Source organism: Tetrahymena thermophila, assembly GCF_000189635.1.
Source record: "Tetrahymena thermophila SB210 genomic scaffold scf_8254359, whole genome shotgun sequence".
In the NCBI taxonomy this organism is placed as follows: Eukaryota; Ciliophora; class Oligohymenophorea; order Hymenostomatida; family Tetrahymenidae; genus Tetrahymena; species Tetrahymena thermophila.
In genome coordinates, this window is record NW_002476143.1 from 59,883 (window position 1) to 86,704 (window position 26,822).

The 26,822-nt window shown below is 21.8% G+C and overlaps 7 protein-coding genes across 7 annotated transcripts; 6 read left to right on the forward strand and 1 right to left on the reverse strand. All coding sequences in view use genetic code 6, as the record gives it.

Moving 5' to 3' along the window:
• Positions 1–847: 847 nt before the first annotated feature.
• TTHERM_00836700 (cyclic nucleotide-binding domain protein) lies at positions 848–3,822 on the forward strand (the record flags this gene model as incomplete). The annotated part of the gene is made up of 5 exons (XM_001025243.2): positions 848–988; positions 1,048–1,563; positions 1,624–1,911; positions 1,970–2,089; positions 2,152–3,822. 5 exons carry the CDS (start codon positions 848–850, stop codon positions 3,820–3,822), a joined length of 2,736 nt encoding a protein of 911 aa, XP_001025243.2.
• A 728-nt stretch (positions 3,823–4,550) lies between these two features.
• TTHERM_00836710 (hypothetical protein) lies at positions 4,551–5,252 on the forward strand (the record flags this gene model as incomplete). The annotated part of the gene is made up of 1 exon (XM_001025244.2): positions 4,551–5,252. The coding sequence occupies exon 1, from the start codon at positions 4,635–4,637 to the stop codon at positions 5,250–5,252; it is 618 nt and encodes a 205-aa protein (XP_001025244.2). The 5' UTR covers positions 4,551–4,634.
• Positions 5,253–6,779: 1,527 nt separating this feature from the next.
• TTHERM_00836720 (hypothetical protein) lies at positions 6,780–10,966 on the forward strand (the record flags this gene model as incomplete). Its single annotated transcript, XM_001025245.2, has 3 exons — positions 6,780–9,373; positions 9,454–10,179; positions 10,237–10,966. The coding sequence occupies 3 exons, from the start codon at positions 6,780–6,782 to the stop codon at positions 10,964–10,966; spliced, it is 4,050 nt and encodes a 1,349-aa protein (XP_001025245.2).
• Positions 10,967–12,049: 1,083 nt separating this feature from the next.
• TTHERM_000836739 (hypothetical protein) lies at positions 12,050–15,213 on the forward strand (the record flags this gene model as incomplete). Its single annotated transcript, XM_012800355.1, has 10 exons — positions 12,050–12,088; positions 12,145–12,200; positions 12,440–12,529; positions 12,844–12,933; positions 13,218–13,307; positions 13,615–13,704; positions 14,020–14,109; positions 14,409–14,498; positions 14,814–14,903; positions 15,129–15,213. 10 exons carry the CDS (start codon positions 12,050–12,052, stop codon positions 15,211–15,213), a joined length of 810 nt encoding a protein of 269 aa, XP_012655809.1.
• A 642-nt stretch (positions 15,214–15,855) lies between these two features.
• Positions 15,856–18,135, reverse strand: TTHERM_00836740 (hypothetical protein; the record flags this gene model as incomplete). Its single annotated transcript, XM_001025247.3, has 7 exons — positions 15,856–16,961; positions 17,021–17,122; positions 17,211–17,400; positions 17,460–17,606; positions 17,681–17,796; positions 17,861–17,932; positions 17,994–18,135. 7 exons carry the CDS (start codon positions 18,133–18,135, stop codon positions 15,856–15,858), a joined length of 1,875 nt encoding a protein of 624 aa, XP_001025247.2.
• A 1,576-nt stretch (positions 18,136–19,711) lies between these two features.
• Positions 19,712–23,131, forward strand: TTHERM_00836750 (ABC transporter family protein; the record flags this gene model as incomplete). The annotated part of the gene is made up of 9 exons (XM_001025248.2): positions 19,712–19,798; positions 20,050–20,154; positions 20,367–20,579; positions 21,145–21,476; positions 21,534–22,045; positions 22,104–22,198; positions 22,273–22,596; positions 22,667–22,829; positions 22,887–23,131. 9 exons carry the CDS (start codon positions 19,712–19,714, stop codon positions 23,129–23,131), a joined length of 2,076 nt encoding a protein of 691 aa, XP_001025248.2.
• Positions 23,132–25,850: 2,719 nt separating this feature from the next.
• TTHERM_000836760 (hypothetical protein) lies at positions 25,851–26,054 on the forward strand (the record flags this gene model as incomplete). Its single annotated transcript, XM_012800356.1, has 1 exon — positions 25,851–26,054. One exon carries the CDS (start codon positions 25,851–25,853, stop codon positions 26,052–26,054), a length of 204 nt encoding a protein of 67 aa, XP_012655810.1.
• Between the last annotated feature and the right edge of the window lie 768 nt (positions 26,055–26,822).

Sequence of the window (26,822 nt, forward strand, 5' to 3'; positions counted from 1 at the left end):
TTTATTTCCTTTTTTTTCTTTCCCTCTTGTTTTCCTTCAATTTTCGTATTCTCATTGAAATCATAAATGATTTATTCAATAACAAGGCAGACAGACAATTTAACATCTTTATATTTCTTCTCTTTTTCATTTCATTTCCATTTTGATTTCTATTTGTTCCATGGCATGTTATTTACTTTCAATATCTTTATAATAAGATTTGTTTGTTTGTTTGTAAAGTAGCTAATCTAATTTTAATATTTCATGAAATATCTCAAATGCTAAACGAATTTTTACTTTAAAATTCACAAAGAGGGCTTTCATTTCTTTTTGAAATCTCAATAGACTCTTTTAAATTATGAAAAGATTTTATTTTTAATTTTTTTTAGTTTTTATGAAGAAAATTTTATTTTATTTTCATATTTAAAAAAAAATATTTTTAAGAGGAAATAAAGTTGTTTCAAAAATCTGTTTCGATAAAAATATTTCAAAAAACCTATTTTTTATATCTTTGTTTATTTATTTAATTATTTATTTATTTTAATTATAAAATTAGTTTTATAATAGGGTTGAGTTTATATCAATTTTATTAAGTAAAATTAAAATAATTATCAAAAATAAATTATTTTTTTCAAATTTTCATCATCAAAAAAGTTTTTAACACTTATTAGTTTTTTAAAAAGAAATATTATACATTAATTTTAATCGTTGGTAAACAAATGAGCTTAAAGACACGAACAAACATTATTGATTGATTATAAATTATTTTTGGTTTTATAATTACCATTAATATTTAATATTTTTAGTTATTTTATAGATTGCTTATATCTTTAATTAAATATCTTGAGAATATAAGATATAAATAAATATGAGCAACTCTAATCATATTGAAGAATAAATAACATATCCAAATAAAATAAATAGTGAATCTAAAAATCAGGAAGATGGATTAGAGAGAAGCGAATCTGAAATTTTGAGAATTAAATATGAAAAAGAAATAAATTTAAATGTAAAATTTTATGAGGTATTTTTTTAGTTTTCTAATGCAATTTTCATAAATTGAAAAAGAAAGCACTTGATTTAATGTACAAATCTAAAAGATCTTATTAAGGCTTTATTATGGATATTTAAGATAGAAATTTTGTCAATGAATAGCTTAATCAGTTTAAATTTTTTCAAGATATTATTTAGAAATGCAGGATTAAAACCTTTTCTGATATATGTTTGGAACATCTAAATATTGAAATATTTACAGAAGGAAACATCCTATTTCACAAAGGAGATTCGATTGATAAAATATATATTATCGCTAATGGAGAAGTTGTTATTTATTCTGATAAATCTAACAAAGAATTGCTTTAGGATTAAGCTAATTTTAAAAAAAATAAATTGAAAAGCACATCTGCTTATGATAAAATTTTTCTTAAAAAAAATATAAGAAAGCTAGAATATATATCGTAAGGTGTGCTTACAGTAAAAAATACAAATAAACTAAGAGTTGGTGATTATTTTGGTGACTCTCGCTGGCCTAAAGAGTAAAAAGTAATACAAGACAGTGTTTATGTAGCTTGTTAAAATTTAAAAGTAAGTAAAATAAAATAAATTTTATATTAATATTCTAGTTTTATTTTAAAATTTATATAGGCTATTACCATTTATAAAGACATCTTTGAAAATCTAATTGATTTAGCCTTGGATGAAAAATCTAAAAAAAAACTTAGTTTTTTCAAGCAACTTCTTCCTTCTTCTCCTCTTTTGCATCTTGTGTAATTCATTCATTACGTGAAAGAAAAATCTTATAAATACAAAGAGTTCATATTTTAGGAAAACGAACCTTCTCCAAAATATTTGTATGTGATTAATGATGGAGAAGTTACTATTTAAATTCATCCTTCTGAGGAGCTTAAAAAATAATACAGAACAAAAGTAGAGGTAATCAATAACAACAGATGTTATTTTTTTGAAATAATTTATTCTATTTTTTAACTAGCTTGCAATTTTATCTAAATTTGAAGTTTTTGGGGATGAACCTCTATTAGGAATATCTAGGAGGACTGATGCTTAATGCAGAATTAAATAAGGAGCAAGTGTTTATTATTTCAAAGCAAAGGTATATTATATTAATTAGAATTATAAAAAAATGTGATTAAATATAAAATAATTTTTTTTTAGGATCTAAAAAAATAGTCAGATTTGAATGAATATATTCTTAAACTTTTAGAAAGAAATTCTAAACTTAAGTCTGAATTTTAGCAAAGCCATCTAGAATAAATAAAAATGATGAATGAAGAAATGGAAAAGTAAAATGAACTATTTTTTAAGAAAAAAGAAACTATCATTGATTAAATACTAACAGAAATAACAACAAACACATAAAAAAAGACAAATAAAAATATGGGTTTGTATGTAGATTAAACTATTGTTGAGTAAACTTACGATGTTGTACCAAAATCTGTAGAAGACAAAAAGTTTTTTAGCAGGACTAATGTCTTTACTTCGCATGATTCAAAATAAAAGTAGAGCACTATTGATATTGATTTTCATAAGCGAACAAGATTGTTTTCTTCTTTAAGTCAAAGATAAAGTAGCTTAAATAATTCTTATGATAATTGTCAATCTATCAATGCTAGCTTAAATAACAAAATATATAATATTATTTAAGCTAAAAATCATTTGGAAGTAGATAACAATCATAATAATACTTCATAGTTAACTACTGACAATACGAGAAACAATTCTTAGATATTTAGAAACCATTTTATTTAAAACTCTTAAACAACATTAAGCACTAATTCGATAGCTTAAGTTTTTGATAGCAATTAGCAGTAAAATAGTATTAGCTTATTTATTAATAACTTGCATAGGAGAAAATCTTAAAGTGTTTTTATAAGTCATGGATTAAAAGAATCAATTTTTCAAGAATAAAATGACGAAGAAGTTTTAAATAACTTTTCTTCAATTGAAAAAATGAGAAATGTTAAAATAACTAACTACAATAAACTTTGTGATACTTAAAGGATATTAGATGTTAAAGAAAAGTCAAATTCTCCCAAGAATTTATAATAAGATTGCTAAAAGGAAGAATAAATAGTTAAATCATAAAAAAGTTTGATTATAAATACACCACCTTCTCAATAAAAGTGTAGTTAGAGTCCTAGCAGAAAATCTACAATCAGTCCTTTTCTCACTAATTAGCAGCTTCGACAATAATAATTATCATAAAATTAAAGTTATTTGTCAAATTAAAAGCACACAAAATATCCTTTTATGATTCGTATGCAACACATATATGATAAAATGAGAATCGAAGATTAATCTTTGGATAAGTTTAATTCAATACAAACATCTCGTACAGAAAATTAATAAAGTGCTGCAAAACAACGATATATAAAATCATAAACTTCTGGATAAAGATCTAAAGAACCTACATTATATCACCACTAAATTGTCTCTGCAAATCAAAGTCCTACAAATATTTAATTTAGATAAATAAATGATAAAAATTTTTCTAACATAAAAAATTCATTTTTTACTAAAAAGCAATAAAACAAATTAAAAAATCTAATTTTTTCAGGGGATAATTTGTAGAATTAAGAAGAAAATAATTAAAAGAGTAAAGAAATAGCTAATATATTTAAACAATCATACTAGCTTGATTAAAATGATCTACCTCTCTTGAATCTATATCGAATACAGCATAAATAGTCAATTAAACACCATTCTGAATAGAAGAGTAAAAGTCAATAGCCAAAAAAAAGAATACCAAATGTTAATTTAATTAAAAAAATAGACAAAGAAGATAAATTCTTGCCAACTTTTTATTTAGACTATTCCTTTATGTGATTAGTTATTTCAATTTAATCTTCACTTAAAATATAAACTATTTACAATTGTAAATACTAATTTTTCAAAGTATAAAATGCTTACTAACTATTATTACTTTTTTCAAGACATAAAATAATTAATTAAAAATTTTCGAATAAATAAATTTTGAGAACTGAGTGTAAAAAGATTATTGCATAAATATTATATAAATAATTTATATGCTTGTAGATTAAAAATATTTATAAATTATCTAGTATCTATCATTAATTGTTTATGCAGCTTTTGCTAAAATTATTCTTAAATTTTAAATTTATTAAAGTTAAATTAAAAATACTAATTTATAAAGAGTATATTATGATAGAATTTGATTTTAGTTGATCAAAGATTTGTGAAAAAAATAAGAAAAATAAAGAGCTATTCTTCTAATCCAATATATTTATAAAAGAATATCGAAATAAAATAGTTATTAATACCTGATAGTTGTCTATTTTAAATAAATAAAAACTCTCAATAGAAGTGATAAAATGATGTTAAAGTGTTTTTGATTGAAACTCTCATAATAAATATTGAATTTAATTTTATAAGTTAATGAATAAGTTAACTTAATGTCAAAGAAGTAAAATGATTAATTGTTCATTTTTCTTAAGTAAAATAATTATTTTTACTTAAATATTTGCTTTATTCAAATAAAAAATTAATTATTTTAAATTGTTTCAAGGATTTAAATTTTTAGAAGAAATTTTTAAAAAAAAAAAAAACAAATTTCTAAAATTTGTAAAAAAAGATTGACTAAAAAAAAAACATATTTAATAAATTCTAATTTTTTTCACATGCAACAATTCGAGGATAAGTACATGACATTAAATTAAAATAAAAATGAAAATGAGTATAAGGTGAGTTAAAGCAATGCAGAACTTTAATTTTAAGATAATGAGAATTTATCAGATTATTCTATTATATTAAAAAATTAGTAAGATTAAAATAAGGATGAAAACTCTTCTATAAAAAGTAACTTAATCCTAGATATTTCAGATTCTGTCGAATTTTTAACTTTAAACGAAAGTAGTAATGGATAACAAACTTCCACAAAATCGGATTAAACTTTTATACTTAATTAAAGCTAGAATTAAAATTAGATATTAAGTAATTATTCTATTGATTAGTGTGCTTTAGAGCATGAAAATTATAATAAATCAAATGAGGCTCAGAAAACATTATTCGAGACATTACTATAATTTGAAAGACTATTTAAAGAACAAAATAGTAATAATTAGCAGTAACCAAACTAAAAAATGAATTTCAAGTAAAGAATGTAGCTAAAGGAGTATGAAAAAAAATGCTAAGAGTATATGGCTTCATTAGAGCCAGGCGATTTCCGTTTGGTAATCGAAAAAAGATTTTAGAATAATTAAACTAAATAATACTAATTTCCAAGAAAATTCTAATGAAATAGAAAAATTGGATACAATTTTTTATTTTGAGTAAAATACATACAGTATTGATTTTACATAGTTTATACTAAAAAAAGATTACTGCTTTATTGTTTATTACTTGCTAACTATTATTTTTCAGTATAATTTTGATAAAATATAATTTGTTTATTTTGATAATTATTATCAATTAATAAATCCTGTTTTATATAGAATTTAAAAAAATTTTTTATTGTTCAAAGTTTTTTTTTATTTTTTTATTTCATTAAATACAAAAATTACTTCTTCAAATTTTAACTAAGTTATTATATTAGATTTTTTAAAAAGATAATAGAAACCTAAAGATAAAAATATTACCTTTAATCACATCCATAAATACTTTTTGGCAATTATCTTTATAAATATTATAAACAACATTATTCATTAGTTAATTAATTAATTATTTTCTTCAACTAAATTTTTGATTTAAAAATATTTAAAAAATTAATATTAAATATAAATTTTTAAAAAACTATCAAAAAGTAGTTTTAGTTTGAAAAAATATGTAATATATAAGTGATAGATACTAGATGTTTGTATGTATGTTTTTAAGTAAGTAAGTAACTGTATGATTTATGGTAATGCTATAATTTCAACTTTTTTATTTAATTTAATTTATTATTGGATGGCTATTAGTAAAAAAAATGAGTATCTCAAATTAATAAAAAATCTGATAGTTATAAATGTGTATGTATGTATGTGTATTTGGTTTTCACTAGGGTGAATAAATTGTTAGATTGATTGATAGTTAGTTAGTTATAAGAATATTTGTTTATTAAAGGATTCGTTAACAATATTTTATCTTTTCACAAAAAATTTATGAAATCTATTTATTAATAAGTGAATATTAAAGCATTTGCAATAAATGATTGATATCTATTTAGATTACTTATTAAAGGAAAGCATAATTTGAACACATTCATTTTTTGAAAAAATAATTCAAAAATGTTATTTATTTTATATAAAAAAACAAAAAAACAAACAAACATTTATGGATGATGGTGATTAATAAGAAATTGAAAGTTAATAAATAAATAATCTAACAATTAATTCAATTTATTGTTTAAAATATTGATTTGATTGTCTGCTTGTTAGTTTATATGTATGTTTTTTTGTTTGATTGTTTGTTTGGTAAAATCAAATGATAATGACAAAAACTAATTAGTTAGTAGTTATTAAGTAATAAAAAAGAAGAAAAAACTTAATTAATAATAATAATAAGAAGAAAGAATAAATATTTGTACCTACCTTTCAAGTTGTCTTAATTTATTATTTTTTTGATAATTCTTTAATTTCAAATCAATATCAAAGCTTTTATATTTAATATAAGGAGTTTATATATTAAGAAGCAAGCACACTCCAACCAAAAAACAAACAATCAAACAATCAAAAGGGAAACATTTAATTTCAAAAATTTGTAATAAAAGCTTACACAAATAGGCACAGTTTAAGCACTTAAAAGTCAAAGGAGGAGTGTGATTTTACAAATTTATTTATTTTATTAAAATGTAAGACTAGATAACTAAAAAATTGAAAGATTCCCTTAACAAATCTTCAGAGAGTTACAATCATCTTTCAAATTAATCTCAAGGAGGAATTAATAATTAATCACTTAATTTCAACAATAACAACATGAATTAGAATAATCCAAATGCAGATTTAACTAGCTAATAAACCCAAAGTGGGAATTACATGAGCAATAAGTTGAAAAAAATAAGCTAAGGTGCAAATATAAATGATAATAGCAAGTATGAGGCAGAAAAATAATTTAGTGGAGCTGATTAAGATTCTTTGGTATTTCAATTTTTAACGAATAAATTAACATAAAATTTGAAAGACCAATATGCATAAAATGGCAACACAGATACATCTGAATCTAGCGATATTGTAACTAGATTGAAAGAATTTAGAGATGCTTAACGAAGTGCAACTCAAGCAGACTAATCTGACACTCTTGAATAAAAATACAATTAATGCCAGAGATTGGATACTGAATTAAATGACAAAGATGCTTAGGATTTTGATGAAGAAGTTGACACAGATTTGATTCTTCAGTAGGAATTTGAGGCATTAATTTAATATGAAAGAAATAAATAAGAATTAAGGATTAGTTAGTAGCAATAAGAGCAAGATTCTTCTATCAACATAAATGATTAGCAGCAAGCATTGCAGTTATAGGAATAGCAACAATATTTAATATAGTAATAGTACTTGGCATCTTTATAGCCTGGCGATTTTCGCATCGAAATTGAAAATAGATTTTTAAAAAGCGATTGTAACCGAAATTTTTAATTTCCTAGAAACAATTTAAGGCACAAAATAATTAAATATGATTAAGATACAGATGGATAAAGTTCAGATAATTCTTCTTTACTTTCCGTTGATGGAATCACAGTTTACAATTTGCATGCTTAAAATATGAAAAATTATTAAAGAGAATATATGCAAATGTAAGAGTAAATGAATGATCAAATGGAAAAATTTAAAGCACAAGAGCAATTACGTCTTGAGAAAGAGGAAGAAGAAATAATTGAAAAGGAAAGATTACAGCATCAGCTACGTTAATAAAAAATGGTTTAGCAGCAAGTTTATATATAGCATTCGTATGAAAAGCAAAATTAGGAAAGGAAAAATGAATAAATCTAGCAATTACGCCAGCAATTCTAATAACAGCAGAATACTCTTTTACAGATGAAGTAACCTGGTAATCATAATATTAATATGTCATCTTAAGTTGTTAAAACGGAGGCATATGATTCAGACAGTGTTGGTAGGAGTACTTTGACATAAAATGCACAAAACTAAAAGCAGTCTTAAAAAGTAAAAGAAATGATTGAGCAATCTAAAATTTAAAATAATTTGAAAAATAAGTTAGAAGAAAGTATAAATAATATAGCAAATTAAAACAATAACAACATCTCAGGCTCAAATAAAAAAGCATAATTGCAATAAAAATAACAATAATTGCTATACCAAGGCATGAAAGATAGTTTCTCAGCAGAAAAATAAAACAGTTAAAAGCAGCAATAGCTTTAAAAGTTTAAGAATATCTTATTGAACAAGCAGCAAAATATTTAAAATACAAATAAAATTCAGATGAATGGAAATGGTCGCAGAATGAAAACAGAGGGAAACGATATTGATTACGATTAACAAAATTTAAATAACCACAATCATCATCTTCATACTCAACACAATTATTAACACGAAGATGGAGAGGAAGACGAAACAATAGAGAATTTTGAATTAGCTCTCTAAGACGACTCAGACAATGACTCAGGTGAAGTGGCCAGATTAGATGATATTAAAATTTAATCTTATAAATAAACAGCCTCTCCACCTAAAAATAACAACAAATCGTATAATCACCAGACATCCAAATCATAAAATACTAACTAAGAGAATTCTAACTCCAAAAACTATAAGAATATCATGGAAATTTTAGAAAAGAACTCTAAAAACTCTCACAGCAGACAATCGACATCAATCAGTAACAGCAATCAGATTACAAATTCTATGACTAACAATAATTAGAAGAAGAATCCTAGTTAGCATTCTACTCACTAGACTCTCCAGATCTAAATATAATAAGCTGCCGCCGCTGCTGCAGCTGCAACCATAAATTGTAACTCTGTTACTAAAAATTTAACTTACAAATCTCGTCCTACCACAAGTTAATCAAATTACTATAAAAATCTATACTCGTCTTAAAATTGTTCTGTAAATCAGCCTAATCAATAATCCTCAAACAGAAACACACTACAACCATAAGATAACAACAATATTTCTAAAGTTAGATAATCTAGCAAAACCTCCCATACAAACTACGATGGTAATTCTACTGTTCAAATAGGAAATCATGCTAAAAAGCCAAGTGGGAATTATCTCAACTAAAGTATAGAAAACTTTTCTAGTAAATAGCCTAGCATCAATTAAACTTTATAAAATCAAATTAATCCTACTTAAGAGCATAATAGCAGAAAAAGATCGAATTCAAATAAAAACAATACAAGTATTTCAGTAACTTCTTCAATTCCAAATTACAATAAACTTGCCTTGAGCAACAATACTCAGAAGCAAAACATTGCAAATTCAATGAAGTAAATTGTTTATTTATTTAACTATTTATTTATTTTATATTTTTATAAATTTATTTAACAAAAATAATATTATAAAATAGCTATTCAAAGAATTTAGAAAGTTTCAAGATTGACAATGGGAAAAATTCTACACTAAAGCAAAGAGATGAAAAAGCACCATCAAAGGCTCCAACAGGTTAACAAAACATAATGAATTTACTCAGTAAAGGACCATATTTAAATAATAATAATAATACCAACAATTCTTTTTAGGTTGCCAAAAATATATCAATGAATTAAAGTATTTCAAACAAAGTCAATAGCTAAAGTTATTAAAATGCTGCTAAATTAAAAGGAAGAAATGCTAATAGTTTCCACTAAAATGCGTAATCAAGCAATATCTCCTCCATCCAAACTTCACAAACAACTAACCTTAACAACAAGAGCACAATAGTTTCTAACTACAGCATAAACTCAAACAGTAAAAAAAAGTTGTTATCCAGCTCAAGTAGTTCAAACTTGATTAATGTCCCTTCAAGTATTAACAGCTAAATCAAAAATGATCCAAAGGTGAAACAGTCTCTTCAAAATAATCAAATTTCTTCAATTATAAATGCAAACATAAATATCAACAATTTAAATCCAACCAACTATTCCAAGGTTAGAGTTTCTACAAATTCTAACGTGAGAGATTCAATATAAAGTTAAAAGGGAAATGCCCTTAATTCAAGGGTTTAGACAGAACCCTCAAACAATGATGATGATTTCGATATTCATTATTTAAATAACCGTCTGAATACTCTTTAAAAAATCCCATCAAAATAAAGGTAAAAAGATAAATAAAAAATTTTTTTGTATTTTTAATAATTTTTTTTTATTAAAAGTCTGCTAAATAATAAATCAAGTTCAAGAAGGAAAGACAATAGCAGTTCAAAGTCAAATTTAAGAGATTATTAATTTATATAATAGTAAAATTAGAACTATATTCATCAAAAGCAACAATAAATTGGCTAAAATTAAGCTCTCTAAAATTTAATGATTAATAATTCCTATAATTTATAATAAAAAACTGAAGATAACGGATTAAATTAAGGTTAGTAAATCCCTTATAGCCAAGTCAAGTATGCAGACAATTTGGTTAAGCCTTTAATGAACTAATAAAATATAATCCATTCTAATTTAAGAAGTACAAATGAATAAAGTACTAGCGATCTAAACGATTAAAATAGGCTTAGTGGATAAAGCTTTGACTAAATCTAAAAAATTAGAGATTACCTAAAATAAAAGTAAAGTAAGTACCCCACAAAATAATAAAATTAAGTTGTAAATAACACATCATAATATCCTAACAATGGAATTAATAATTAAGCAGTCTAATATTCTTATCAACAATAACAATAAGCTCTTTAAAAAGAGCTTTAGAGTAATATTAATTAATAATAGGTAGCCTATATAAATAATTTAAGCCAGCAACAACCATAATAACACCACTTGTATTAAAATTTTAACTAAAAAAGTGAAAACCAGTAATTTAATTAACACAATTCTTAATTTAACAGCAATTCTATAGGGTAAAATAACAATCAAAGCTACTTTTAAAAATAAATAAGATGATATTGAATTATCCTAAAGCACATAACAAACAAATGCAAATACAAACAAAATACAAGTAAGCAAAAAACAATCAAAAATACAAAATCAAAGAATTAATAAATAAATAAATAAAAATAATATTACTTCATGAAAACTAATTTTAATTTTTGTCTTTCTTGCAATTTCAAATATTTATTCTAATTAAATTACTTAAACTTAATTAATGTATTTACAAAATATTTTTTAGTGTAAATTATATTTATAAAATAAAAAATTTAATCTTAAAGTAATAAAAATTAGTTAATTATTTATTTATTGAGATATTTATGAAATTTAAATAGCAATTTAAAGAATTAATCTAGAATTGAAATTATCTTATGATATTTTTGCTTATTTTTATTAAACAATAAATATTATGCCAATTTTGTTTAAATTATTTTAAATTATTATTTTATTCAAAAATAATATATTTTTATTTAACAGTTAATGTATATATGTACAGTAGGCATATAGAACTTTAAAAAAATTATTTTAATATTTAATCAATTATTAGACATTTATCTAAATATGTTAAAAGCCCTAATTTGGTTGGGTGCACACAACCTATATATATACCTAAGTAACTTATTCTTGGAAAAAAAAACTAATAGAATTTTAGAATAATTTGAGATATTTTAAATCTTTTAATTTCTTAAATATGTATTAAAAATTTTTTCATACATATATTAAAATTCGCCTCTTTACTAAACTAAAAAAGAAAGATCTAATAACTTATAATTATTTCATCAAAATTTAAGTACATTAATTTATAGAATTTTATCAGCATATATATGACTACCTATCTTTATTTCTTGCTATTTTTGTTAGTGTTAATTTTTTAATAGAAATATTAAGATTTAATAATTAATGCTACACTAAAATTTTTTTGATTTCTCCTCCTAAAAGCAAATTTATAAATTTGTATTTTTGATTATTAAAATTTATTTGTTTTTTTTACAAAAATTAATTTGAAATAAATAAATAAACGTAAATTAATTTATTAAAAAACTTATAATTAATAAAATATCCATAAGTTTATATTAGATATTTTTGAAAAATAAATAAATGATATAAAAGAATTCATAAATTTACAGTCTAGAACATGTAAATATTTATTTTTAGATTAATTTTATTTAAATTATTTTTATAAATAAAATAAGTTTTTAAGCTCTTCACATTAATAGTTTTAGGATCTCCTTATTGATCTGAAAAATTGGTATATTTGATTTATTATTATTATTGCTATTTTTTCTAATTACCAATATTATTTTTCTAATTAAAATTATAATCTATATTCATTCACTTTAATTCTACAAATATTTTTTTATTATTTTAACTTAATTTTCATTCAATTTTCGTTTTCATTATTAATTTATTTTTTTATTTTATTTTATTATTCATTTTTTCCTTCTAAATAACTAATTAATTATAAATATTTCTTCAATATTTATAAAGCGGTAAATAGCTTGGTGATGAAGATGCATCAAATTTAGGTTCTGGATTAGGAAAGTGCATTAATCTCTCAAATTTGAGACTTTTTCTTTAGTAAAACAATTTATTTTTTTTGGATAATGATATTTTTTAATATCAAAATGAATTTAAAACTATATAACTAACTCCCTTAATTTATTTATTAGCCTTATTTTGGATTTATCTTTCTTTTTTTATTCTTCTTCTGTTATTTATTTACTATTTTGTTTGTTGGTTTGTTTATTAATTTAATTCATTTTTTCATTTTCAACTTTTACTTTTATAAATATTAATTCATTTCTTTATTTCATACTTTTTTATTTTTTCCTTTTAATTAACTTACTAATTAACTAATTAAAAATATTTTTTTTTTTTTAATATTTAAAAAGGTCTAATAAAATTAGTGCAATTGGTGGATCAGCCTTAGGTTCTGGTTTAGGAAAATGCACTAATCTCTCAAATTTGATACTTCATCTTTCGTAAAAATAGTTTATTTGTTTTGGATTGCGATATTTTTTAATATAAAAATGAATCTAAAACAATATAATTAACTTTTATAATTTATTTATTTGATTTATATTATATTTTTTTTTTTATTCTACATGTATTTTTTTATTTATTTATTTATTTCTTTGTTTATACATTTAAGTCATTTTTTTATTTCAACTTTTGCTTTTATTTTTAATTTATTTATTATAATTTTATATTTTTTACCTTCTAACTTACTAATTAACTATTTATTTTTTCTTTAATATTTAAAAAGGTTTAATTCAATTGGTGAAGAAGGCACATCAGGCTTAGGTTCTGGTTTAGGAAAGTGCACTAATCTCTCAAATTTGACACTCCATCTCTCGTAAAAATAGTTTATTTGTTTTGAATTGTGGTATTTTTGAGTATGAAAATGAATTTAAAATTATATAACTAACTCTTATATTTATTTATTAGCTTTTTATTTGATTAATTTTATTATTTTTATTATATTTGTGTTTTTTATTTATTTATTTATTTTTTTTGTTTATTTGTTAATTTAACTTATTCTTTATTTTCATTTTTTGCTTTTATTGTTAATTAATTAATTACTTATTATTTCTTATTATTTCTTCATTTTTTCCTTCTAACTAACAAATTAACTGTATATTTTTTCTTCAATATTCAAAAAGTGGAAATTAAATTGGTGATGAAGGTGCTTCAGGATTAGGTTTTGGTTTAGGAAATTGCACTCGTCTCTCAAATTTGACACTTCATCTTTCGTAAAAATAGTTTATATGTTTTTGATTGTTATATTTTTTAATATAAAAATTCATTTAAAATAATGTAAATAAGTTTTTTAATCTATATATTATCGATTTTTTTTATTATCCTGCTTATGTTTTTTATTTATTTATTTATTTATTTATTTATTTATTTGTTTGTTTGTTTGTTAATTTAACTCATTTTTTCATTTAACTTTTGATTTTATAGTTAATTAATTAAGAATTTTATTTCTTATTATTTCATATTTTTTCTTCATTTTTTCCTTCTAACTAGCTAATTAATTATTTTATTTTTCTTCAATATTTAAAAAGGTCTAATAAAATTGGTGCAATTGGTGGATCAGACTTAGGTTCTGGATTAGGAAAGTGTACTAATCTCTCATATTTGATACTTCATCTTTCGTAAAAACAGTTTATTTGTTTTGTTTGGATTGTGATATATTTGAATTAAAAATGAATCTAAAACAATTGAACTAACTCTTTTAATTTATTTATTTTATTTCATTTATTTTTCTTTATTTTTTATTCTGATCATGTTTTTTTTATTATTTATTTCTTAGTTTGTTTGTTAATTTAACTCATTTTTTCATTTTCAACTTTTGATTTTATCATTAATTCATTTTTATTATTTCATATATTTTCTTAATTTTTTCCTTCTAACTAACTTATTGACTAAATATTTTTCTTCTATATTTAAAAAGGTCTAATAAAATTGGTTCAACTGGTGCTTCAGGTTTAGGTTCTGGTTTAGGAAAGTGCACTAATCTCTTAAATTTTACACTTGATTTAAGGTAAAAACAGTTGATTTATTTTGGGTGGTGATATTTTTATATTCTAAAAATGAATTTAAAACAATATGCCTTACTAACTCTTTTCATTTATTTATTTGCTTTTTTATTGATTTATTTTATTTTAATATTTTATTCTGATTGTGTTTTTTATTTATTTATTTATTTGATTGTTTGTTTTTCTGTTAATTTAATTCATTTTTTTATTTTCAACTTTTGCTTTTATTATTAATTAAATCATTTCTTATTATTTATTTCATATTTTTTACCTTCTAATTAACTAATTAACAATATATTTTTTCTTTAATATTTAAAAAGGTTTAATAAAATTGGTACAAGTGGTGCATCAGGCTTTAGTTTTGGTTTAGGAAAGTGCACTAATCTCTAAAATTTGGCACTTTATCTTTCGTAAAAACATTTTATTTGTTTTATTTTAAATTATGATATTTTTGAATATAAAAATGGATTTAAAAATAATAAATCTAACTCTTTTCATTTATTTATTTATTAGCTTTCTTTTTATTTTTTATTATGCTAAAGGTTTTTGTTGACTGATTTAAAATAAAATATTTTATTTTAAAATTTTATTCTATTTATTTCTTTTTAGTAATTTACACTAATTTATATTAAAAGTAACAACCAAATCTATAGATCAAAATAATTGAAAATTAATTGTTTCAAGTCAATAAGATTAGTTGCCTTAAAATTAGAAAGTTGATGATAAAATAGTTGTGAAAAAAGGACAGATAAATATAAATATATTTGAATACTTTAATATAGTATGATTTATTTTTTATATTTGTAATTGGATAAATTAACCTAAAATATAGATAGGTAGATTATTTATTATTATTTTTTAATAAATATCATATTTTGGTAAGTTAATTGGGGAAGATTTTGATATTTATTGAGCCCGAAATTTTATTATGACCTACCCAGACCAGCCCAAAAAATTTAATTTATGTCACTATTTCATTTGTATAATTTTCCATTTTTTATTTTTATTCAATTAAATTGAATTACTTTTTGAACTTTCTTATTTATACTTAGCTAAGATAATCTAAAAAAATAATTAAATATGAATATATATAGTTTGATGGCAAGGTAAAAACCATTTTGAAGTCCATTAAAATTAATTATATTGGATTTTATAGAGTAAACAATTAATTAAATTATAAAATAAATAATATAAAATGAGTGTAAAATTATTATTGATATTTACAAATAATTAAGACTTAATAGTAAAATATTTTCATTTTGTTTTATTAATTAAGCGTATAAATTATTAATTGAATTTTTTAATAGATTGATAAATGATTTAGGTCATTTTGTTTATATTGGCTTTGAATTCATGATTAAATCAAATTCTAAATGTTGCAGAGAACATTTAAAAGATAAAGTAGTAAATTATATATTTAATATATTTTAGAATGAAGGATTGTAGTTAAAATTAACTATTATTTTAATGAGCTGTCTATTATGGTAAATTAAATTTAAAAAGATTCTTAGGTATTTATGTGCTACTTTGCAAATCTATTCCCTTAAAAAGTTTAGTAGTTAGCAATTGTAAGCACTTTGGGTGTTTAATTAAAACGTATATTAGCATGAGAATAACTTTCATTTACCTATTTTTAATTTCTGGTTTGGAATCTACTACGACTATGGATTCAAATGATTAATTATTATTTTATTATAATTGATTTAAATTATCTGCATAACTAGAAAAATCAGATACATAAACTTCAGATATTTTCTGAAGTCTATTTTTGATAGAGTGTTCATATTACAGATCAGATTTAAATTTATCTAAAATTTATCTATAATGCTTATTGCTATGACTTTTCGTATGCTCATCGTTTTATGCTAAATTACTCTCATTGAATTCATTTAAAGAAATCTCCTAGTGTGATGCTGATGCACTTTTTGTGAGCCCTTAAGAAGAATATAACCCTTAATTATCATCGGTTGGTACAGACATTGAGTTTTTATTTCCAGATATTCTCTCTATTAGCTATTTTTTCTTTTTAAGTCTAAAATTAAATTTGTCAATGTGATTCTTGTAATTTTATTTTAAGAAAGTTTGTTAATTCTTAGATGATGAAGAGTATTTATCATGATACAAGTTAATATCTTCAAGAATTAACTCGCTGAGTAGTCCTCCATAATTTCTAGAAAAATCATTACCACTGTTGTTATTTAATTTACTATTATTACTGTTTTGAACTATTTCTGAGTTTATCTAATTAAAGTTATCTTGAAATCTTTTAAGGCACGAATTACATATGTTTTTTTTGTTATTTGAAGTATTGTGTTTGAGTAATTATATCTTTTTCTCGTTTGTTCTAAAAAGTTCGTTATTATCTTTTTAACTGCTATAACCTTTTAAACTCTGGTCTAAAGAATTGGATCTTTGCTATAATCTATCTATTCTCTCGCCTTATATTTTTTAGCATTAGATTTACTCAGCTAGAGTTATTTCATAATTTAGTCAATTAAAATTGAATTAATTATTTTAAATATTTCACCTTGGTTTTCCAAAAGATCTTCAAAATCATGGCTTTAATTGATTATTTATGATTCAAGTGTTACGATTTAGCTGCTCAAAATTTTATTTTATTGTCTTTCATCTAAATAAATAAATAAATAAATTTATTAATAGCATAATTGAATAAGTATTTGAAATCAATGAGATTTAATTTTTTAAATAATTAATACTCGTTAATTGAAGATCTAATAGTTTGATTTAATCTTTTTGATTTTCTATGATAATATTTTAGTCTATCATTTACTGCTTAGTCAATTCTAAGTTATGAGCAATGGACTAATTTATTTATTAAATTTAATCAACTTTAACTTTGTACATAGATAAAGTGATGGTGTCATATTGCTCTTTTATTTCAAATTCCTATTCAATTGAAATAAAAATTATTTTATACAAGCATTTTAATAACTTAAATAAATTACAGAGTATTTTTATTCTATTCTCTCTAACTTTTACAGACTGCTGTTAGCAGTTACTAATTCTATCTTTTTCTAACAAAGCTCGTTTTCTGTGTAATTAAATTTCTCTTCCAGTTAATTATATTAATCTCGCTATTCGTCTACTCTCCTCTTAGATAAATGAATTTTGTTAGAATAAAACAAAATTAAAAGTAAATAAAAGCTCATTAAGAAAAGCAATTTACTTATAATTCAATAACATATTCAATTTAGAGTTGTATTTATTAATTTTGACTATCTAGCTTATGCTGTATATCTTCTATCTTTAGAGCTTATTCGTCAATTTTGTTCAATAAGCTATCTTTTTTAATTACAAAATATTGCTAAGTTATTTGTAATATGTTTTATATTATATCTTTTGTTACTAGATATTTCAATTAGGCATTTTATTTGTTCTTCCCTTTGAATGACCTCTTAAACAGCAAACCTTAGCTCAACTAATATTTTAAACAAAAAATTTTAAACTCAAAAAAAAAAACTAAATGATATTATAATTACTTTCAGGATCCTCTTCAACTCCTTAAATGATTCTTTTTTAAGCAAATGGAATATGGATTTGACTTTAAAGATCTTATAGAAAAAATCTAATAATTTCCTCTTAATCTTAATCCCAGTCTATACTATGTTTATCTTAGCTCATCTTTCAAACAAAATAATTTGAAAATTATCTAAAGGTTTAATATCAACTTAATTTATATTCTATTAATTTTTGGAGTGCTAACTAGATATTTGGGATAGCAAATTTTAGTGGCTTTTTTATACATCTAAATAAATTATTAATATACTTAAATACACAATACCAAGTCACTTATATCCAATTAACTTGTTATTTTCTTCTACTTATTTATATTTTAAAATAATCTAATTTTCTATTATTTTATTTATATTTTAACTTAATATTTCATGCATGCTTTTTATTATTTAAGCTTCTAATTATCAATTTTTATAATTTTCTTTTCAGTTAATATTTAAATTCCATTTACATTTTTAAAAAATATCTACTCTTCTTTCATATTAAAATATTATCTATCTATCTACTTTTAGAGAACATTTATTTTTTCTAATTAATTCTAATTTAAAACCAAATTGAAAAATATATTTTTTTATCACTCAATTAAATCAAAATTGTTTTTATTTATTTAATTATAAAAATAAATGTGTTTTTAGAGTGTAAATTTTGTGCTTTTATTTGAACACAACGGATTTTAAAAAAATTTATTTTTATAAAATTTTATCATTTTTTTGTAATTTTACCATTTTCAAATCATTATTTTATCAAAGGTTAACTTTTATTTCACAAAATCAAAAGCTGAAAAAATCAAAATCGGTTTAACTATTTATTGCTTTTTCTCCCTTAATTTAGAACAAAGTATTAATTTATTTTAATTCTTTGTCTAAATCTAAGAAAGAATTATAATGTATACTCTTATTGATTTCATATAAGTTATATTCGCTTGTTACTCTCTTAATTAAAAATTTAAAAATAATAATTGATAGAGTAAAAGATTTTATTAGAGAATTCCAATTACTTTAAAGTTAATCAACTTTTATATAAATATATAAAATCTTTTTGCTAAAAATCCTTTTTGTAAAGATTTGTATTTTCAATAAAACTCTAGCTATTACTATTAATTTGATTTAATTTTTGCATAAATTATTTCTCAAATTCTAGAAGATTTCAAAAAAGATTTAAAAATTATAATATTATTTATAAAAAAATAAAATTTATTTTATTATATTTTTTATTTAAGAACTAAAAGACATATAAAAAATACAATCTAGATAGTAAGATGTTGATGGTGTCATATTTTGAGCTATCTTTTGGTGAGTGAAGATCAACATCAGCAAAAGTGAATTTTAAAAATATGCAAACAAGATATTAAAAGTAGAGGGTATGATTCAGATGAGGTCATGAATGTTGCGGGGTATTGAAAAAGCTATCAAATAAAAGAAAAACTTAAATCAAATAATAGGTTGGATGATTTTTTCGATGAAATATCATTTTAGAAATAGAAGTTAAAATTTAAAGAGATTTTACATGCAAATACCTAAATTAATTAAAAATCTATCTAATTAATTACTCTTGTTTTGTTTTGCGTATTCTTAAAATTAATTAATTTCAAGTATTGCAAGTCTTATCTGTTTTAAAGAAATAAAGATAAAACAAAAAAGTAAAATTAAAAGCATTAGTTTGAGGGGAAAACTAGATTTAACGAATGGCGCCAGTTTAATCAAAAGTTTTATAAAATGACCAATTGTGGTTAAATCTCTTCTCTTCTTTATTTAAGAATAGCAAGAAGACCGTATAAAATTAGCTCTTTATTTTTTATTTAGATTAAGTCAAGTTTAGTTAGTTAGGCTGACAATTTGTTTCAATAAGATTTTAATTGTTTATAAAAGAAATGGATCCAAATAAATGTGATTTTAAAACTTAGACTCAATTATAATGAGCATTAGAGTGCCATTATTAAATTATTTTTAAATCAGCCTAAAGAGATTATGCATTCTATAAAAAATCAGAAAAAAAACCTATTTTTTTTTATAAAATTTAAAGATTTTTGGTGGATCACTCCTTCTTGTCATTCTTTATTTAGTTAAGAGAAGATTGAGAGGTTCTGCTCCTTCAAATGCTCAAGCACAAAAGGAACAATAAAAGAAGGTAAAAGATTAAATTGTTATATATAAATCAACAATATGTACATCTTAATTTCAAATTTATCAATATGCAAATTAAAGGTTTTCAATACTTTTATTTGAGAACAAATTTCAATAAATTCTTTTAGTCCATTAAAAGATAATGAAAATTATTATTTAAACTATTAATTGTTGAAATAAAGTTACAAGTCTCAATTTATTGTTGTTTTAAAATAGGGAAAAGGTAATGTAGATTCTGTATTCTTCTAAAGAATCTTTAAGCTCTTAAAAATTGTTTTTCCTACTTGGAAGTGCTCTGCAATGGCTGATATAGTGCTCTTGACTGTCTTTTTAGTTTTTAGAACTTATTTATCAATTTGGGTTGCAGGAGCAAATGGACGTATTGTTAAGGCTATTATCAAGTTAGATGTTAAGGCTTTCTTAAAAAGAGTAAATATTTGTTAGCAAGTTATGCAATTATTATTTAGTAAAAAATGGATAAAACCACTTTGGAATTTTTAAAAATATATATGTCAACTTCAGTCAATCAATCAATAAAAATTTGTTATTAACATTCTATTTTTCTATTTTTATCAGAAGGAGATAGTGGTATAAAAAACAAAATTGAAAATTTAATTGAGTTAAATACTCAGCTTAAAGCGAATATTTACTTCTAAGTAGTTTTAATTTAGAAGATAGATAAATAGATAGATAGATACAATTTTATTTAGATATTTTTTAATTTAAAAAATACACTTTAATAATATTATCTTTTGCATTTAAAACAAATCGAATAAATTGGGATAAATTTATTAGCTTTTACTATATTATAATTTATTTAGGTTTTTCATAATATTAAAATTTAAATTTCCTCAACTTTGAATTAATTGTAAATATCCTTTCACTTTTTGTAAAAGCGTTACTTTAATTTTTAAAATTTTTTAATGCTAATTGCGTCATTTATTATCAATATTGAATTCTAAATTTATTAAAATACTTATACTTTTATAATTAGATTCTTGAACTTGGTATGATTGCTGTCCCTGCTTCTTTTGTTAACTCTTTCCTCGAATACTTGAACAAGAAGCTTGCTATTTACTTTAGATCTAAGCTTACTTCTCATTTAACTGAAATTTACTTGAAGGATATGATTTTCTATCAATTAACTAACCTTGATAACCGTGTCGAAAATCCTGATTAAAGAATGACTGCAGATATTGAAAAATGGGCTAATTCTCTTTCTCTTATCTACTCTAACTTTACTAAACCCGTTCTTGATATATTACTTTTCTCCAAAAAATTAGCTGAGCTTGTAGGTTGGATGGGACCAACTATTGTTGTTGCTTGGTAAATAAAATTTAACCAAATATTATTAAAATGCAATTTTAAAAATTTAAAAAAAAGGTATTTCTTCTCTGGTATGATCATCAAGATGGTTTCTCCTGCCTTCGGTAAATTAACAGCTTAAGCTCAAAAGCTTGAAGGTGAATACAGAGCCTGCCATACTAGTCTTTCCCACCATGCTGAAGAAATAGCATTCTACAAAGGAACAAGCTGGGAAAAAGCTAGAATTTTATCTTCTTTCAAAGATTTAATTACTCACACTGAAAATATTATGTCTAAGCGTTTATTCATGGGTACTTTTGACAGTCTTCTTGTTAAATATGGTGCAGTCATTATTGGTTATGCCGTTGTTGGTTTACCAGTCTTCGGTCCTGGATCAGCAGAATATCTTAAGAAAATCGACAACGATCCATCTGCTATCACAAGAGATTATGTAAGAAATTCTTCCCTCTTGATCAATCTAGCTAAAGCTATTGGTAGATTAGTTATTAGTTACAAAGAAATATAACAATTAGCTGGTTACACTACTATTGTTTCTGAAATTAGTAACTCCCTTGAAGATCTCAATTAAGGTACACCATTAAAATCATTTAAAAAATATATTTATTTATTTCTGCTATAAATTAACAGGCAAATATCAAAGAAATTTGATTTCTGGAAGTGAAGTATATGGTGAAAGTGTTAGTCATTTCGGTGGTAGCATCATCAACTTACAACAAGGAGAAGTAAATAAATAAAACAAACAATTATTGAATAATAATTAGCTAATTAAAAATAAAATTCAAAATAATTAAAACAGAGAGATTCTACCAAAGACTACATTTAATTCGTCAATTTACCAATTGTTACTCCCAATGGTGACAAATTGGTTAAGCCCATGAACATTACAATCTAACCTGGAATGAATGTAGTTATTAGTGGTCCTAATGGTTGTGGTAAATCATCACTTTTCAGAATTTTAGGAGAATTATGGCCTCTTTTCGAAGGAAAATTAGTATGTCCTCCTAGTGACAAACTCTTCTATATTCCCTAACGTCCTTATCTTCCAAGAGGTACCCTTCGTGACTAAATTATTTATCCTCACAGTAAATTGACTATGTTGAGAAAAAAAATAACTGATTAAGTAAAATCAATTTATTTATTTATAACTAATGAATGAATGAATGATTAAAATTCTATATTATTAAAATAAGCATTTACTTTAACTTCTTGCCACTGTTTAATTAAGCTACATTGCTGATAAGCCTGGTGGTTTAGATAGAGTCGAAGATTGGAGTAATATTTTAGCAGGAGGTGAAAAGCAAGGTATTGCTATGGCTCGTCTTTTCTACCACAAGCCTCTCTTCGCTATTTTAGGTAAATTTTTTATTTATTGGTAATATATAATATAATTGTCTTGATAAATGATAATAGATGAGTGCACATCTGCAGTCTCCCTCGAAATTGAAGCTTTGTTATACTCTCACTGTAAGTTACTAGGAATCACTCTTTTCACAGTCTCTCATAGATTATCTTTATTCAAGTACCATGAATATATTTTAAGATTTGATGGAAAAGGTGAATGGAAGTTCGAGTAATTCCTTAAAGAACCTAGAGAAATTAATTTCGAAATTAAAAAAGAAGAAAGTTAAAAAGAAGAAGTTGCCAATCCTCAATGAAATAAATTTCAGTAAAAGATTTGAGAAACATTTTTACAAATATACATAGATAGAAACATTCTTAGATAAATAGAAAGATAATACATACTAATAAATTTTAAAATCAAACATTAACTTAAAAATATTATAAACATTAAAACAATATTTTTGCAAAATTGCAGATATCATTAAAGAATTAAATATTAAATGTGTGCTAATATATTTTCATATATCTTATTATAAAATAAGTAAATAAATAAATAAATAATGTAAATCATTTTTAAAATAATTTATCAAAATATTTTTATAATTTTCTTCATTAACTGATTAACTGGAATTCTAATTCAGATTTATTTAATAGCCATAAACAACATACCATTTTTCTATTTTAAAATAACGATGAAAATCAATTTATTTATTTATATTAATAAATACAAGAAAATAGTCGGTTTTTAATTAAAACCTTAAGAGTTTCAAAAATAAATATATTTTTGATTATTTTAATTTTCAAAAAATCTGCCTTTATATAAAAGTCTTAAAATATTTAAAATATGAGGAATTAAAGTATATAATAAACGTATTTATATAACAAAATATTAAATTTATTCATTTTAATCAATAAACTAATAAAAAAATTAATTTTTTATTGAGTTTAAATTTTTTAATAAATTGGTTTATTTTTTTAATTATAACTTTACTAAATAAAAGCATGAATTAGATATTTTTTAATCTGAATCGTTATGCAAAAATAACCAAAAACTAAAACCAAATAATAAATTAACATTAATTTAAAACGCAAATTCAAAATTTAAATTAATACGTTAGGATTATCTATCAAGCTTTTTCTATTTTAGAAATCATAACTGGATAGAAAATTATTACTTAAAAAACAAATACTTAAGCTTTTTAAGATACTTATGAGTTAATTCTGTTACTAATTAAAAATTTTTTTTATTTTGCTCTAAAAATAAAATAATTTAGAGTTTAAGAATGATACTCATTAAATTTCTATTTAACAATTTCTTTTAAAATTTGAGAGACTTAGAAATAAAGTCCTCTTATATGATAATAAAAATATATCAGAAAAGAAATTTGAACCTTCAGATATTACCTAATGTTTATAAGAATTTGATAGTATTTTTTTAATTTATACTAAATTTCTTGTTTGACTTTTTTTGATGCAAATAAAGTTACAGAAAGAAAATGTAGATTTAAATCTTATAAATCTATAGTTTTAATGAATATAAAAAAAAGTAGAATATATAATTTCTTTCGAAATTGAAAATAAAACTCAAAAACGCAATACTAATATTAAAGCCTTAGTGCTTTTGATCTGCTCAGACTACTCACTCTTCATCAGTTTTTCCAAAGAAATTAAAACAAATTCATAAAGCAATAAGGAATAGTTAAGTACCAATTGTGCAATTACAATAACAAACTATAAAATTGAGAAATTTTACCCTGGCTATATTTTTTTATTCAAAAAATGCATTTTACCCATATAGTTAATATTTTCTTTTAAAATAATTAAAAATTTTATATTATAAAATAAAAATCTCTTATTAATTTAAAATTTAATTATCTAAATTAAAAAATTAAATTATAAAATCTTAAAACAAAGATTATAATATAAAAATAAAATAATATATTTAAGTAATCTACTTTTTAGCAAATCCAGCCATTAAATTTTTGTGTTGATATGTCCACAAGAATTTAATGACTCGAACTGCCTTTTTATTGAAGGGGAAAAATATTTATTTAAAAATAATTAAATTAGTAATTGATGAGATCAGAGTCTTATTATTTAAGTTACTATATATCTATCTTTCTATATACTTAATAAAAGGAATTTCTAAGTACATAAATACAAATTAATGAGCATAATAAAAACAAATAAGCTTTAGATTTAAAAGATTCGTTTTTAAATTTACTTTTTTAATAACATTCATGATTAGGTGTGTATAAAATTCATTCTATTGTTTAATGAGTATTAAATTATAAAAATAATTATAGAAATTTATATTTCCTTTTTAAAAGTAAATAAAAAATAAATCATTTTCATACATCAGTTAACTTTTAAAATAATTTCTACTTAAAATTTCTAATGCTTGAATTTGATCTATATATAAAAATTTGCGTTATGAAAAATAACTAAATTAAAAACCAAATAATTTCAGTTGAATAATTTTAAAATACAAACGTGAAATTCAAAATTGAGTTATGATATCTACTTATTGCTTATTTATATCGAGTTTGCTATGATTTTTAAGCTAAAATAGTAAAAAATTGTATTTTTATATAAAACATATTATTCCAATCTAAAAAAAAATCATTTGTGCGACATTTAAATCCTTTAACAATAATTATTTATCATTAATTATTTGAATAATATCCTTTTAAAAGTAAAGTTTTACAAAATCTAAGATATTTAGATGCATAAAAGTCCTCAAATTATCATTGAAATTCTTTGATATTTCAAGATAAATCATTTTAAAAGACATATCTCTCTTTATATATAACAAAATGTTGATTTTAAATTCAAATGAATCTCATCTTACATTGATATTAAGCTTCTAATTTATTAATAGAAAAGATAATACAATTAATCGAAATTGAATATAAATAGATTGTAGATAATCAAAAAATTTATTTTAAATATTAAATGCTATCACCAAAAATTTAAAAACAAATAATATATCAAAAAATTTGAATAAAAAAAAAAGGAAAAAAAACTGTTAAAATGCAATTGAAAAACGCACTATTAATCTTACTAGTCTTTGTACTTCTTATCTGCTCCAACCCCTCTTCTTAAGTTTAAGCCAAATCACTAAAAGTATAAGGACAATCAACTTCTAGTTGTGGCTAGCCTAAAGCTAGCTGCAGCAAGTCTAATCCATGCTGCCCTGGCTCAGCTTGCGTAGTAAAAAAATGTGTTCTTGTCTGAATGAGCAAAAAAACTATATTAAAAATTGCTAGTTATGTTATGACTTTATAAAATAAAATAAAAAAAAATATATATATATGATATATATTGTAGATTAGTCAATTTTCTTGAAACTTAAAAAAAATTTGATTTCTTTATCTTTTCTTCTGCTCTTTTATTTATTAATTAACATTTTTATTTTAAATTTCATTAATTTTTTATCTTTCATTTTATATATCTGATTTCTTTCTTTCTTTAATAACTAATGTCTGTCTTTCTCTTTATCGCTAGTAAGCTTAATTGAATTTAATTTTATTACAATCCATTAAAACTAATTATTTAAAATTTTTTAACCAATATTATTTAATTAAAAAATTTATAGTTTAGACTATTTTTTAAAGCTTATTTTTACCTCATCGATTAGCATGTTTGATATAAATTTTCAAATAAAATATAATAAATCTTATTATATTAAACATACATTAAAAGTAGGCAAACTTTTTCTAATTGCAGAAAAGTAAGAAATGGTTTGTGAGTATAAAAAATACAAACAAATTTATTTTAGGATTAAGATATTCCTTTAAAAAAATATATTTTATTATGTAATCTTTATTAAAACAATTTGGAGTTTTTTAAGTATATTTTGATAAATTAATAATCTTTAACCTTAGTTTTTCATAACAAAATCATTAATATCTCAATTTAATATTTTAGCGTTTTTAAATAAGCATTCATGATTAGAAGTGAATAAATTCATTCATTCAACTTTTTAATGATTCAAAAATTATA